General features: G+C 40.9%; 2 protein-coding genes across 3 annotated transcripts; both read right to left on the minus strand.

Annotated features, from left to right (window-relative positions):
- Positions 1–277: 277 nt before the first annotated feature.
- Positions 278–8,264, minus strand: ro60 (Ro60, Y RNA binding protein). 2 transcript variants are annotated; one of them, XM_030403956.1, is made up of 9 exons: positions 8,131–8,264; positions 6,565–7,168; positions 5,116–5,336; positions 4,643–4,789; positions 4,402–4,539; positions 4,189–4,305; positions 3,707–3,823; positions 3,077–3,223; positions 278–2,392 (listed from the first exon to the last, which is right to left on the minus strand). In XM_030403956.1, the coding sequence occupies exons 2-9, from the start codon at positions 7,148–7,150 to the stop codon at positions 2,240–2,242; spliced, it is 1,626 nt and encodes a 541-aa protein (XP_030259816.1). In that variant the 5' UTR covers positions 7,151–7,168; positions 8,131–8,264; the 3' UTR covers positions 278–2,239. The 2 variants fall into 2 exon arrangements, with proteins under 2 accessions (XP_030259816.1, XP_030259818.1); XM_030403958.1 differs by lacking the exon at positions 8,131–8,264 and adding an exon at positions 7,850–8,065.
- Positions 8,265–9,325: 1,061 nt separating this feature from the next.
- Positions 9,326–12,245, minus strand: LOC115572094 (regulator of G-protein signaling 21-like). Its single transcript, XM_030401909.1, has 5 exons — positions 11,887–12,245; positions 11,725–11,793; positions 11,568–11,629; positions 11,307–11,473; positions 9,326–10,689 (listed from the first exon to the last, which is right to left on the minus strand). The coding sequence occupies exons 1-5, from the start codon at positions 11,937–11,939 to the stop codon at positions 10,354–10,356; spliced, it is 687 nt and encodes a 228-aa protein (XP_030257769.1). The 5' UTR covers positions 11,940–12,245; the 3' UTR covers positions 9,326–10,353.
- Between the last annotated feature and the right edge of the window lie 429 nt (positions 12,246–12,674).

The following is a 12,674-nucleotide window of genomic DNA, read 5'->3' on the forward strand; positions in this document are numbered from 1 at the left end:
ACACATTTTCTCAATTTGTGGCAGGCGGAATTAAATATGCGCCGTTGCTAAACGTTAATATACATTTTTTACTGGTTTGCTTGACCAATTGGCTCGCGAGGCCCGCGCGCACGCGCACACACACACACACACACACAAACACACACACAGTACTGGAATGGTCCCAGTACATTGCTCAAAGACACTTCCACTGCATGGACACTTGAGGCACAGTCCCTGTTATATATTCTCAATAAAGTCAGTAATAATAGTTTAGAAAGCCAAACTCACAACTATATTTGAAGAGCAGCAAGGTGTTTATTAGGGAGCTTCATCGCAACTACAGTCAAGTACTTGCATGTTAAGCAAACTGGACACGACAGACGATATGATCAGAAAAGAAGTTAGTCATGGTGGTAAAACACTTGTGAACTACCATACCTCTTACTCGCTATCCTTCGTTCCAGACTTTCAACTACAATCGTATCAAAAATCACTTTATACAAATATTTCTTTGTAAGGAGTGAATAACATCAGAATGATTGATCAGTAACAACTTTATTGAATGCTGTTTGTAATTGCAGCACCTGTTGTTGACTATAACAGCATTTCCATTTCGCCAAATGAATTGGTCCCTAATGCTAAAATTCTGTAAGCAGCCTGTCTTTATTCCGTGAAACTGATCAGTGTACTTTAAATCTTTTCTGCTACAGGTTTTATAAAGTACATTCAATTCATTTTGTTCCAGGAAGGTGGCAATTATCCGTTTTTTTCAGCTTTTGCCTACCGAACAGTCTTACATCAAAAATACAGAAACATTTGCCAGCAGATTCAGTCTTGCTAGTTAACACTTATTAACTAGCCATGATATTTCCTTCCCGGACATACTAAAATCCAAAATTGTAATGCAAAGAATTCGGACTAATAATATGACAAGTCCATTCTCCAACTTACAGTAAACCGACTTACAGTCCCAAACCTTGGCTTTATCGGCCAATTCCAAATATTCCCCCAAAAATGTATCATCACATTTAAGAGCACCAAGAGTATGTTTCTGGTTGACAAAACTCAACAACAGCAGAACAGACAGTGCAGTTTTAAAATAAAACTGGGTTAGGGGAAAACAAGTGTTAATACAAAAACTAAAATTGTAGATGGGCTAAAGATAATAGTTTGAATGAAATTCTAGACATTAACATTACTATTACAAAAAACATTTACTGATCAAAAAAATTAAAGAGAAGTCATCAGAATACATTGTAGTCTTTTAACTTTTAGTGCTTTGTCTCAATTATTCTCTCTTAGAGTATACACTGTAATAATTTATGATAATGCTACATAAAACAGAGGGACCGGCTTTCATATTTTAAAAGGTGCACTGTGTAGTTTTGGAAATACATTTTAATCACAAGATAATGATCTTTATTGACTGATTTGTTTATGACTTAACAATCTAAACAAATAAACTGTTCGTTTTCATGACTGAATAAATAAACTGACCTTAAACACAATTTCAAACTGTTTCGTTTTGTTTATATGTATGTGGCGGACCCTGCCACCTTTCTAGCTTCAAACCGAGTTCTGAGGACCTTATTTTTCTCTGAGAACAGCTTTATTCAGTTCTGGAAAAATACATATTTCCGAGTTTTCATTAATTATTTTTATATTGTAATAATTAGAATTCTTGGTTTGAATGTCTTCTCCAAAACAACATAGTGCCACTTAAAAATGCCTCTACTATAACATCAAACCGGCTAAAAATCATATCATAGCAGCAAACTACAAACTATAGTAAATCCCCATAATATAAACCTCCAGTTAAACTAAGCCTCTAACATTCTGACTTTTAAACTGTTCCTCTTATAATCTGCAATCATCTTGCTATAAATTAGTGGAATTTATTGTTGAATGGGTTAGTGTCTCACCAGGTACCATCGAGGCACTAAACAGCTCATCATACTATGCACTGTTTGCCCTCTTGACAGCATGATATGCAAAGACATATCAGGTCTTATCACTTCCTCTTCACATTTCAGGAAAAAAAATAAAACACTTTAGAGTGTTGTCCAGCCCGCTGGACACTTTGTCAATTGAATTGTCAGTGACATAATACAAAAAGAAATTGGAATTGTAAATGTCAACATCTTTTGGATTAGTGCTGTCTTAGGGCGCTCTTCATGCTAAGTGAGCCACGTTGGTCCACTTTGTGCCTTCTCTTTGTACTCTAACCACTTAATTCAGAGACAGTCCTAATACATGATCAGATCAGATCCTGGGCGAGGTTATGAATGACGCTCAAAGCTCCAAGGTCAAAGCCACAGATGCTCAGTAAACCCCTGTCCTCAGTGTCTGCGATGGCGTGTCCAGTGGAAGTCAGCCCACACATTACCATCTTGGAATTGGCTCCTGTTTTCTGTTTAGAGAAAAAAAAAAGATTTGGGGTTAAGTATGAGCGAAAAGCATTTGTATGTATACCAGCGTTCCTACATCTATTAATTATTAATTATGAAGCAATTCAGTTTCAATTTCAAGTAATTTCAGGAACTTATCCAAAAAAAAAAAAGTGTTTAAGGATTCCAAGCACCTTCACAAACCCTGGTATGCCCAGATCTATTTAAAATGCACGCTTAATATGTCTGTTCCTCATAAAAAGCCAAATTGGGTAAAATCGTTAAACGTTCCTTGATTTGATGAAGAAACATTTTTAAAGTGTACTGCTGACTGTATTGTGAGTCTTTTCCAGTTACAATTGGTAGGACCTAGCAGCATGCATGTATCCAGTAACTGTCATGTTAGTACAGAAAACTGACTGTGTCCTATCATGTCCATCAAACATAACGACAATAATATCACATTATTAGTCGAAATCATGATGATGTGACATTTGTTGGGGTTAAGGTGTATTGTATTGTGCAGCCCCAAGCGTGATGTCTGAAAGTAACTGGAAAGGTCAAATGCCATACATTTTTGAAATTGAGAGCACAGGTATCAGTTTTAATAGTGTTTAAGAGTGTTTGTGTGTGAGACAGTCTTTATCACAGTGGGGCATTATTCAATTAAACCCCTTCCCCAAGCAGACAAGAATGAATGAATGTACTTGTCTGTGCTTCCTTAGAGACTCCACTGGGCTGGCAGTGAACGCCCACAATGGGTTGTTGGTCAGAATGATGAACATATCTACTGCTTTCCCATTCTCCGTGGCCCATGTGATGGGAAGGGTGCAGTCTGTGCTCCCACCCGGGATCTGGAAACAGACAGTGTGGTAAAAAAAAAGATCAGAAACTGAGTTCAAGAGCAAGATATGTTCAGACAGAACAAAAAAAAAAAGTCTAATCATGCATTTATGATTGTACGCTCAAGGACCTCTTGTGGTTGGGGTAATCCCTCCAGTTCAATGTGAAAACTGACAATATTTTTTTAAATACTACTGAATTGTCCTTTATTCATTTGATTTGGAAAGTTGCTGTTGTATACATACAGGTGTAGGCTATTTTGGTATACTCAACGTGGCACTGAATCTTAATACAAGTTTGACATTACAAGACCTTTGCTTAAGGGGATATCCTCAAACTAGTCCTCTTTGAATGGCAGTAATGTATTAGTTGATTCTTTTGTTTGCATTTTTTTTTTTTGAAGTTATGGGTTACATCAACAGTGTTTTCCTATTGTTCCTGTCAGAGATATGCAATCTTCTGCTTTATTTTTTTGATGCTGTGACATGTGTTACCTTAACGAGTTCAACTGTTGCCTGTGTGAGAGTCATGTCAGCAGTGACAGAGCACGGAACCAAGGCTCCTTCAGAGTAGGCCAGCACATGTGTGTCCACCTCTGTCCTTGCAAAAATCTGTGTCAGTCACAAAGGTAGAAAGCAAAAACATGACATCGCTATTCGTTAAAATTCCTCTCGCTCTCATTCGCACATGACCAATGCTCCAAAAATAAAACAAAAACAAGAATTATAATGCTCAGAATCATCACTGTGATGACATGTCCCTCAGCTCATGCGGCCTTGGAGGCCCTCTGGACTAAGATAATCGCAATGCGGAAGGAATTTTGCAGGAATCCACAGTATGTGCAAACAGACCGATTCTTTGATCCAGATGTCCTCCAAAGATGGGGCGGCCTGAGCCCTGCTAACAGACGCAGCTGTTCCAACCGGAGCAACAATCACCCACACACTGTCTGTGTAGCCATCCAGAATTATCCTACCATAGTAATAGCTGCAGCAGCAACAGCAGTGCTGACTGATGACCCTGGGACAATGCTGCTCAGCGATGTGCTCACGTCTACTGCCACTACGATGCGTTTACCTACAGGCTCCACGTTCTGGGGACAAAATGAAAGGTTGAATGTTAGCTAATGCTACTGGTTGTATACTTCTTTGATGGTCTGTTCAAAGCTGTGAAAATAAAAAGAACCTACCATAAAACTCTTATAAAAGGCAGAGTCCAATGCTTTGAGGATGCTGCTGTCTGGTTCCCATTTTGTTTTACCTTGATAGCCTTGGCCTCTTTTGTAGTTTTCAGAAAACAAGAGTATGCTGTAAGGGTGGATCTTTGCCTAATGGTTTCAAGACAGAAATCAAATACTTTAAAATGCTGACTTCAAACTTAAAAAACAGATAAAAACATAGAATGGTATATTAATAAGAAAGATCTCGTACCTTTTTTAGTGTTGCCTCATTCTGGATTCTGTCACACACTGCTTGTGTGTCCGCACTCCCTTGTTCAAGAATTTTGTTTGATGTCATCTTTCCCAAACACCTCAGCAGTGAGTGGAGAGGCATTTCCTTCAACAAAGCTCTCCATACCTCAGAAAAAAAAACACACAAATATAAACAAACATTAGATACAGGACAAATGGGGCAAAATACTATAGATGCATATCTTTCACAGGCCATCCAACAATGTGCTGCTACCCACATTTTAATAATAATTTAGTTTTTCTTTCTTTCGTTGTCTGCTTAGAAATAAAAGTGTAGCCAGGTCCAACATAAAAAAAACCTTAATCTGTGGGAAAATCTGCTCAGTACCAGTGTTTACAGTTGCTATGACGACAAGGACAGGTCTGAAAAATAGTCCTGCTGTTAAATCTCCGTGACAATAATGATGACTTGAAAACACACAAAACACTCACCTGTTTGGACTTCAGGTGGTCTGTCAGCAGCTGTTCCCTCTCCAGTTTGTGTTCCTCTATTAAATTGATGACCTCTGTTTCATCACAACTGTGCTTGACCTTCTCCACAACTTCGAGATACGACAGCACTTTGACGACCTCTTCTGAATTCTCTTTGTCTGCGTACACAGCATGGACTTCTTTCCATCCTTTTGTTACATATTTGCTGATCAAGGTGATAGCTGAAAACCCAAATAAATGAGCATTATAGTCATAGTTAAGGGGTATTTCTTTTCATCCAAGTCACAACTCAGGATTGAAATGTACATCCTAAGGCTGATCAATGGTTGCACGTATGCTCTAAATAGAGCCTATGGAATTGTAAGCATTAGTATATGTGCACTAAGATGTAACTGGTTGTAACTCGGTAAACACACTGACCCATTTGGCTCGCAGCTGTGTCTGTAGCCTAGGCAGAGTGGACAGGTTGAATGTCTGCACGGAGGGCTGCCCTTCCGTAAAAAAAATGAGCTTGGACACAGGATTTTGGTTTTGACAAGGCAGCTTTTTTGCCACCGGGCTACTGGAGGGGCGGCTCACCCTTTGGACATCCAGCCCGCTCTCTCTGACCCAGACACAGTCCAGAAGCAGTGCAACGGTCGGTCAGTCATACGAGGTCGGTGTGTTTACTGGGGGAAACGGCATGTTGTAACGTCCTGTTAATCACCACATCAAAGCACCAGAGGAAAAGCCCGAAATGCGTAGCAACCAAGCTGACCAATCAAAGTCGTTGCAGTCTGCCTCTCTGCAAGGTGCAGTTTTAATTTTGAGGGAGGAGCATGTCAGGTTTAATATAGACAGATATATCTTACAATACAGTGCCAATGCCATAATAGAGAAGCAAGTAGAGTCATGCATTTGTTTTTTTCTTTTTATCAACAACACAGGGCAAATCATGAGTATATTTACTTGTTTAGTCTATAATGGAGACGGCTGCCAGCCTGAGTAGATCGCCAGTCAGCCTTCATTTTCCCCGGGAGATTTCATGTCCCGTGGCTGACAGAACTGCATAATGAGGTTTATAGGGAACCAACCTATTGTCAAATATTCTAGAGCCATTACATTGCACAATCAACATGTCAGATCTCTGTTAAAGCTCCAACATACAGCTAACTGTAATTTAGCCTCACTTCCTTATTCCTGCTGATCCAGAATCCACAAACACTGTGCAGCTACTGTAAATAATATAACAAGGTAAAACGTTTCCGAAAACATGACAGTAATTTGGTAGTAATGACAAGGCATATTTCTACAAAGAAGAACTCTACAGATAATTAGTGAAAAAACAATAACACAGACTTCGGTTAATACCTTGTTATTTACTGCAAGGATGAGAGGATCGCACAGGGATGATATTTTGCACCATCCCCTCTCAACAGTTGTGTATGATGTTGGTCTGTGCACACTAACCTTCATTGGCTGGTTTTGTGTGAGAGAGCCTGAGCAGATCCTGGTGCGACCATCCCTCTCTCTGTTTACATTTGGTCACAGCCGCAGCCAGACTCATGGCATCTTGCTCATTGTACCAGTCAGACACCGCTTTCCTCAGGGCACGTCCCCAAATCCCACACTTCATCCCCTCTTTCAATTCCTTCTTGTTCTGGATGACAGCAAACAGGTGGGCAGGGTCCCGACATACTTCCTTCAGGGCTTTGAACGCCGCCTGTCTGGTCTTCAGCTCGGAGTGCTGGGAGCACAAAGCCAAGGCGAAAAAGGACGGGCCGAGTCCGACAGCTCGCCCATCCTGAGTGAACCTTTTTATCTCCTCCACCACCTCCGCACCTCGACCCTCCTGCAGCAGCGACAGCAGAGCTCCGGCGCTCTCCATGCTGACTTGACCCTCCTCTCTGGCAGTGTAGACATCTCCCTCTGAGCCATAGCAGAGGAAGCGACACAGTCTGGCCTTCTCGCTGACGTCCCACGGACAACCGCCACCTGTTGAGTTCAGGGTGTGGTTGCTCGATGAAGATATGGTGGTACTTCCCGATGGCTCCATTGTAACACTAGAGAAGGCCTGGAACAGACAGTGGTACAGGGGACTTTTAATGTCATTAATATTCACATTGGTTGAAACTTGAAATGTACCTTAACAACTTTGTCACACATCAGATCAAACTCAATACAATAAGTGGATAAATGTACCAACCACAGCTGAGATTAAAGGGATTACACCAGAGTGAATTTCCCATTCAGGATATAGAGGATGCTGGTATGGGATAGGACCCAGGCAGCATGGGAAATTGCTTATTATGCAACTTGGCTAAGCCTTAACAAAAAGCCACCCGTTTGAACTCCACTGAAGTGCTGTCAAGATTAATATCCAAACGGGGAGCCTCCATGAACACAAGATAATGTTGGCAACACTGCAATTTAACTCAATGCATCGGTGCGCCGACAGAAATAACTTAAAGCCGATTACAGGACATGATGGTACACCTGAGACAGATACGAGCCCCACTGAGCAACAAACAGGGGACAGTAGAAAAACCTAACTGCTAACTAGCTAGCAAAGCTTTAGTGAGCTAACGTTTCCAGTTCAGGTTTGCCACCGGTCACTTAGGTAAGCTAGCAAAGGAGGGCGGTCTGGACAAGGCGAAGTTAGTTAGTTAACGTTAGCCAACTGGTTTAGCCGAGTGTAACAACAGTGATGGTTAATAAAAACCTGGTCAGTCATTTAACAAAAAAAATAACCGACCTACTCCTGACGTTTCTCAGCTACAGCTCTATTGAAGTGTTCGCCCTCTGCTCTCATCTAACGACCAACTATAAAGTCGCAAATCTGCGCTTTTTTCTCGCCGGACACCGGACAGCTGAGTTTACCAGGCGGCTTGATGCAGCTCGCCTGGGATGGGCAGCTGGCTAACTCCCTAGCTCCGCTAACCTGGACTAAACTGAGTCGGCTTAGCTGCAAACATGCAGTGTTTGCTAATCATTTCGGTCAACAGTGACACCACATATAAGGCTACATGAACTTACCACAATATATGTGCACAGTGCTCAAGTTTTTGATGTCAGCTAGCTAGATGGAAAGAGGCCTCCCCTCTGACCGTCAGTGAGTCAACAAGGGGCGGAGCCGCAATGGGTGCCGGGATATGGAGTGCCCATGGAGCCAGAACAGTGACAGTGAACTGTAGCATTGAAAGTAACAGTTGTCACTGAAAACAAAACCAGAAGGAACAGAGGAGACATCCACATTAAAACAGATTACAGATTACATAGAAATTAAACACTAGACGTTAAAAATAATTTCCTTTTACTTGTATTATTTTGGGGGATTTTGCAGTGGGTTTCAATTAGTCTTTCAAATTTTCCCCTTCATGTTTTTTTTTTCCTTTAAATGACGGGATTATTAGGGTGTTTTTTTCAGTGTCGCTGGTTTTCCCACTGAGCAGAAAGAAACACACTTCATATACACACACTGATGATTAAATTAATTGCAGTGAGTTGGAACAGCACCACAATCACATTGACCACGGACCAGCATGTGGTGGCGCTCGGCGTGCAACTCGAGTAGCTACTAGCATTTGTTGTCTGAATCTGAATCTGAACACCAGCCCCTTCCATGAATTCGCCTTAAAGGCAGCCAAAGTTTTTCCTGTAGACCCTGACACTAGACTCAAAGAGACTTATGCGCTCGTTTGACTGTAGAGCGGCTGCCCTGCCACAGAGACACTACAACTTCTGTCAGCCACAGTGGAGGTGTGTCTACTGTGGGTAACTATAGCTCACAGTCCGCTGCATCAGCTGCACTGATGGCCACAGGTTATCTTCATTTCGCTTTACAGCCGGGTTACAAGGTCATAAAACATTGTTTTTACATCTGACAGCTTAATTTCGCTCATAAGGCTGATTTCTGTGCAGAGTAAGACACATCATTACACTATTAAAGGTAATTCTATCACGGTGTAAGAATACCAAACTGAACAAGCAGGCTAAAAGTCCTGCATTCAAACGTGCTACATACATACAAAGTTCTGTGGCACCGAGATAGAGGACTTCAGTAGTTCAGTAGAAGTGGTGGACCACCACAATAACAAGTTAGCAGCAGGTAGCTGTTATGCTGGGTGCTTTTCTCTGTTAGTTTTAAGTATGAGTTTGACAGGAGGTAATTCTTACATAGTGCACCTTTAAGCAATCAACATTAGAAAAAAAATATACTATACAAACAGAATCACCTTTTAGACTGACTTTTATTACCTCTTACTACAGGACATGGAAGCGACTGATTTTTTTTTATTTTTTATGCCTAAAACAAATTAAATAATGAAATCTTCATACTGTTTAACTTTGTTTATATTTGACGGACCCTGCCATCTTTCTAGCATCAAATAGTGTTCTGGGACCTTATTTTCCTCCAAGAACAGCTTGTTGATTCAGTTTAAATTTCTTCTCCAAAACAACATGGTGCCCCTTTAGGAAGCTGGAGCTTTTTTCAGCCATGGGATTCTAAACAGACTGGAACCCAGGAGGAACCCCTCTTTAATATGACAAAGTGACTTGTTTATTTGAGGGAATCGGTGAGGCTAAATGATCTACAGCAGACTCCGTACTCGACATTCCTGCTGGTCATTGTTTGTGTTTTTCTGGTGAGTGTGATGACAAGCAGAGAGCAATCATGGTTTTCAAAAATAATCACCAAGCCTTCACAAATGAAACAATACAGGTTATAATAAATATCATCATTCTTGTCACAAAATGTGTTTTTCTCATTATTGCACACAGCGTTTATCATTACTGTGAACGATCCAGTAGCTCCAAATGTAGGTTTTGTGAGTCACCACTAGGTGCCAGTAGCATATCAGCTGTACACAGGCTGCATTTTTATGACACACACGATGACATAAATAGTTTTGCTGTTCAGTTAATGAGTCATTTCAACAGTTTAAACTTTGTGTATGAATTAAGATATTAGATATTAAGATAAGATATTATGATAAATACACATCACAATCTTTCACATTCTTATAAATATTGTTCAAGCTCAACAATCCTATAGTCATTTGCATGTTCATTTGAAAGGCTGGCTGTCTCAGCCGAAAGTTCACGTTTTACTTTCACAGTGTTCACTGTGCATCAGATGCCACCCCCTGCTGTGTGTTATGTCCATAAAACAACTTTGAGTCTTGTCACCGAGTCTTATGTTGTTGACATTTTGAAGGAAGGGGAAGTGCCTCCACCCTGTCTGTCAACACCAGTGTCTCAGTCTGTTCCCGTGCAACACTTTGCAGCATCTGCATGTGCAAAGTCAGTCCTTGTGCAAAGATAGAGCTCTCTCTGCAGAATGATTGGTTTTGAATCATGCTGCATTAGATCTCCAGTGCTCTTTATCTTCAAGGCCGTTCTGTGCTTCCCAGGGCCTCTCGGCTTAGAAGTTGCATCAAAAAGGACTTTGTATTGCTCTGACTGAATGAAGCGTGGGAAGGAGCCATTCTCCATCAGGCTGTAGATTTTCCTCTGTGCCACAACAAAACACGATGGACTCGGTTGCTGGAGACTCTGGCTGATGATGTCTCTCGTGTAGAAGTCTATGTTCACCTGCAGAGACATGTTAAGCAAACGCAGCTAAAATAACTGATCACCGCTGTTCCAGTTCAGACATTCATTGTATACACAGTATGTGCTGCCACATGCATCATTGCCACAATCAGAATGTTACTATTTAAAACGCTGGCTGCTGTGTTAAAGGTGCACTATGTAGTTTTGGGGGAATACACTGTGATCGGAGGACAATGATCTTTACTGATTCTTTATGCCTGAAACCAAATAAACTCTTTTTGACACAATTTCAGACCGTTTTACTTTGTGTATGTGGCGGACCCTGCCACCTCTTTAGCTTCAGACAGTTTTCTGGGGACCTTATTTTCCTCTGAGAACAGCCTGTTTATATTTATAGAAAAAATTAATATCTGAGTTTGTATTAATACCTGATTAATATTGTAAGCATAAAAAAAAGAGTTTGAATTTCTCCTCCACAACAATGTAGTGCCCCTTTAATGATTCAGGGCAGTAACTAATTGGACCTTTTTTCTCAAAAAATAGAACAAAAAAAACAAATGCACTCATTGTCACTTACTTGACACATAGAATACAGGTGTGCAAACTATGACTTCCTCATGCTAATCTTGTATTTTGGTTTTGGAGGTTCTTTTTACCTGTTTAGGAGAGTCAGCTTCGATGAACTCCTCATAAATACTTGCTGCTTTCCGTGTCAGCTCCTCCTGACTGTCATAGGATTTGAAGTCTTCACAGGCGAGCCAGAAGTCCAGATTTTCCTCGCAGAACTCCGATTTCAGAAAGTCCCGAAATGCTGATTGCCCACCTTTACACACGAGGGAACATGACCTCATCATAAAGACAACAGGGCAACAACCATGATATTAGCGTTGTATTGCTTGCAGTAAGAGGGAAATTACGTTTCTGTGAAAGTAGTGCCTCCAGAGATTCTACCAGCAGGCTTGCTTCATTTGTTTCCTGTCTGCGGACGAAGGAAAAGGAAGATTTGTTAACATCTTGAATAAAACATTAGAAGGCACAATATTAATACACAGCATGATTAAATAAAAAGAACACCTGCTGATTTTTCTCCATGGTAATGGACTCTGGATGAACTTGTGTATTCGGGACTTCCACGCATTATGTCTGCAAGAGAAGTCAACAGTAGATGTATTAAGAAAGTCTGACCGTCCCAGTTGTGTAAAACATTGCATTGCGAATGAGACATAATGTACTTACATCGTCTTTGTGTCCTGAAGGGCCAGAGATGTATTCGAGAGCCCATTCATCATTGATCTTGAGTTACACTACCTCCTCTGTGAATTATATATAATTCCACAATATCTCTCTATAAGCACAATGCTCTCAGTCCCCTGAAAATTCTTCCATAGATTTCCACCAGATTTTCCAACCTCGCAGCCTCACCCCTGGATTCAGACAGCCTCCTTCTTCCGATGAGGGTCAAAGCCGGAGTGGGATCCGTCTGTTATGTCAAGACACCACGTTTCTCCCTTAGCTTAAGGGTCTCAGCACTTTGGTTCCCTCCCTTGTGCTTCGCTATCTTTAACCTCTGTTGACATACGGACAGATTGTTACATAATGAGAAGAAGCCACATGAATGCTCAAAGTACGTCAGACCTCATGCTCTTCCTTAATTTATCACAACACCCATCACATTCTCCTCAGTTAAGTGCATTACGTTGGCTTTTGAAAGTCATCCAGCGTCTTCGTTATTTAACTCACCATTCAAGTCTGTGCTATTCTTAGTCACAGGTCAACAAGTCACAGGTTTCTTTTGGCAGTTTGGCTTTTTGGTTGCTGTTCTGTCTGTCTGTCTTCCTTTCCCATTTTCTAGATTACCTCCCCTCCACCACCATTGTAAGTTCTTCAGTGTTTTGGCAGTTTTTGTATTTCAACCGTCTTGATTTAAATAAGCCACAGGCCTTTGTATAAAATCATTTTTAACCAACAAGTATATTTAAAGGTGCACTATATAGAGATTTTACTCAGAAGAGAAAGATCTTTAG

This window comes from Sparus aurata, chromosome 21 (genome assembly GCF_900880675.1).
Source record: "Sparus aurata chromosome 21, fSpaAur1.1, whole genome shotgun sequence".
Classification (NCBI taxonomy): domain Eukaryota; kingdom Metazoa; phylum Chordata; class Actinopteri; order Spariformes; family Sparidae; genus Sparus; species Sparus aurata.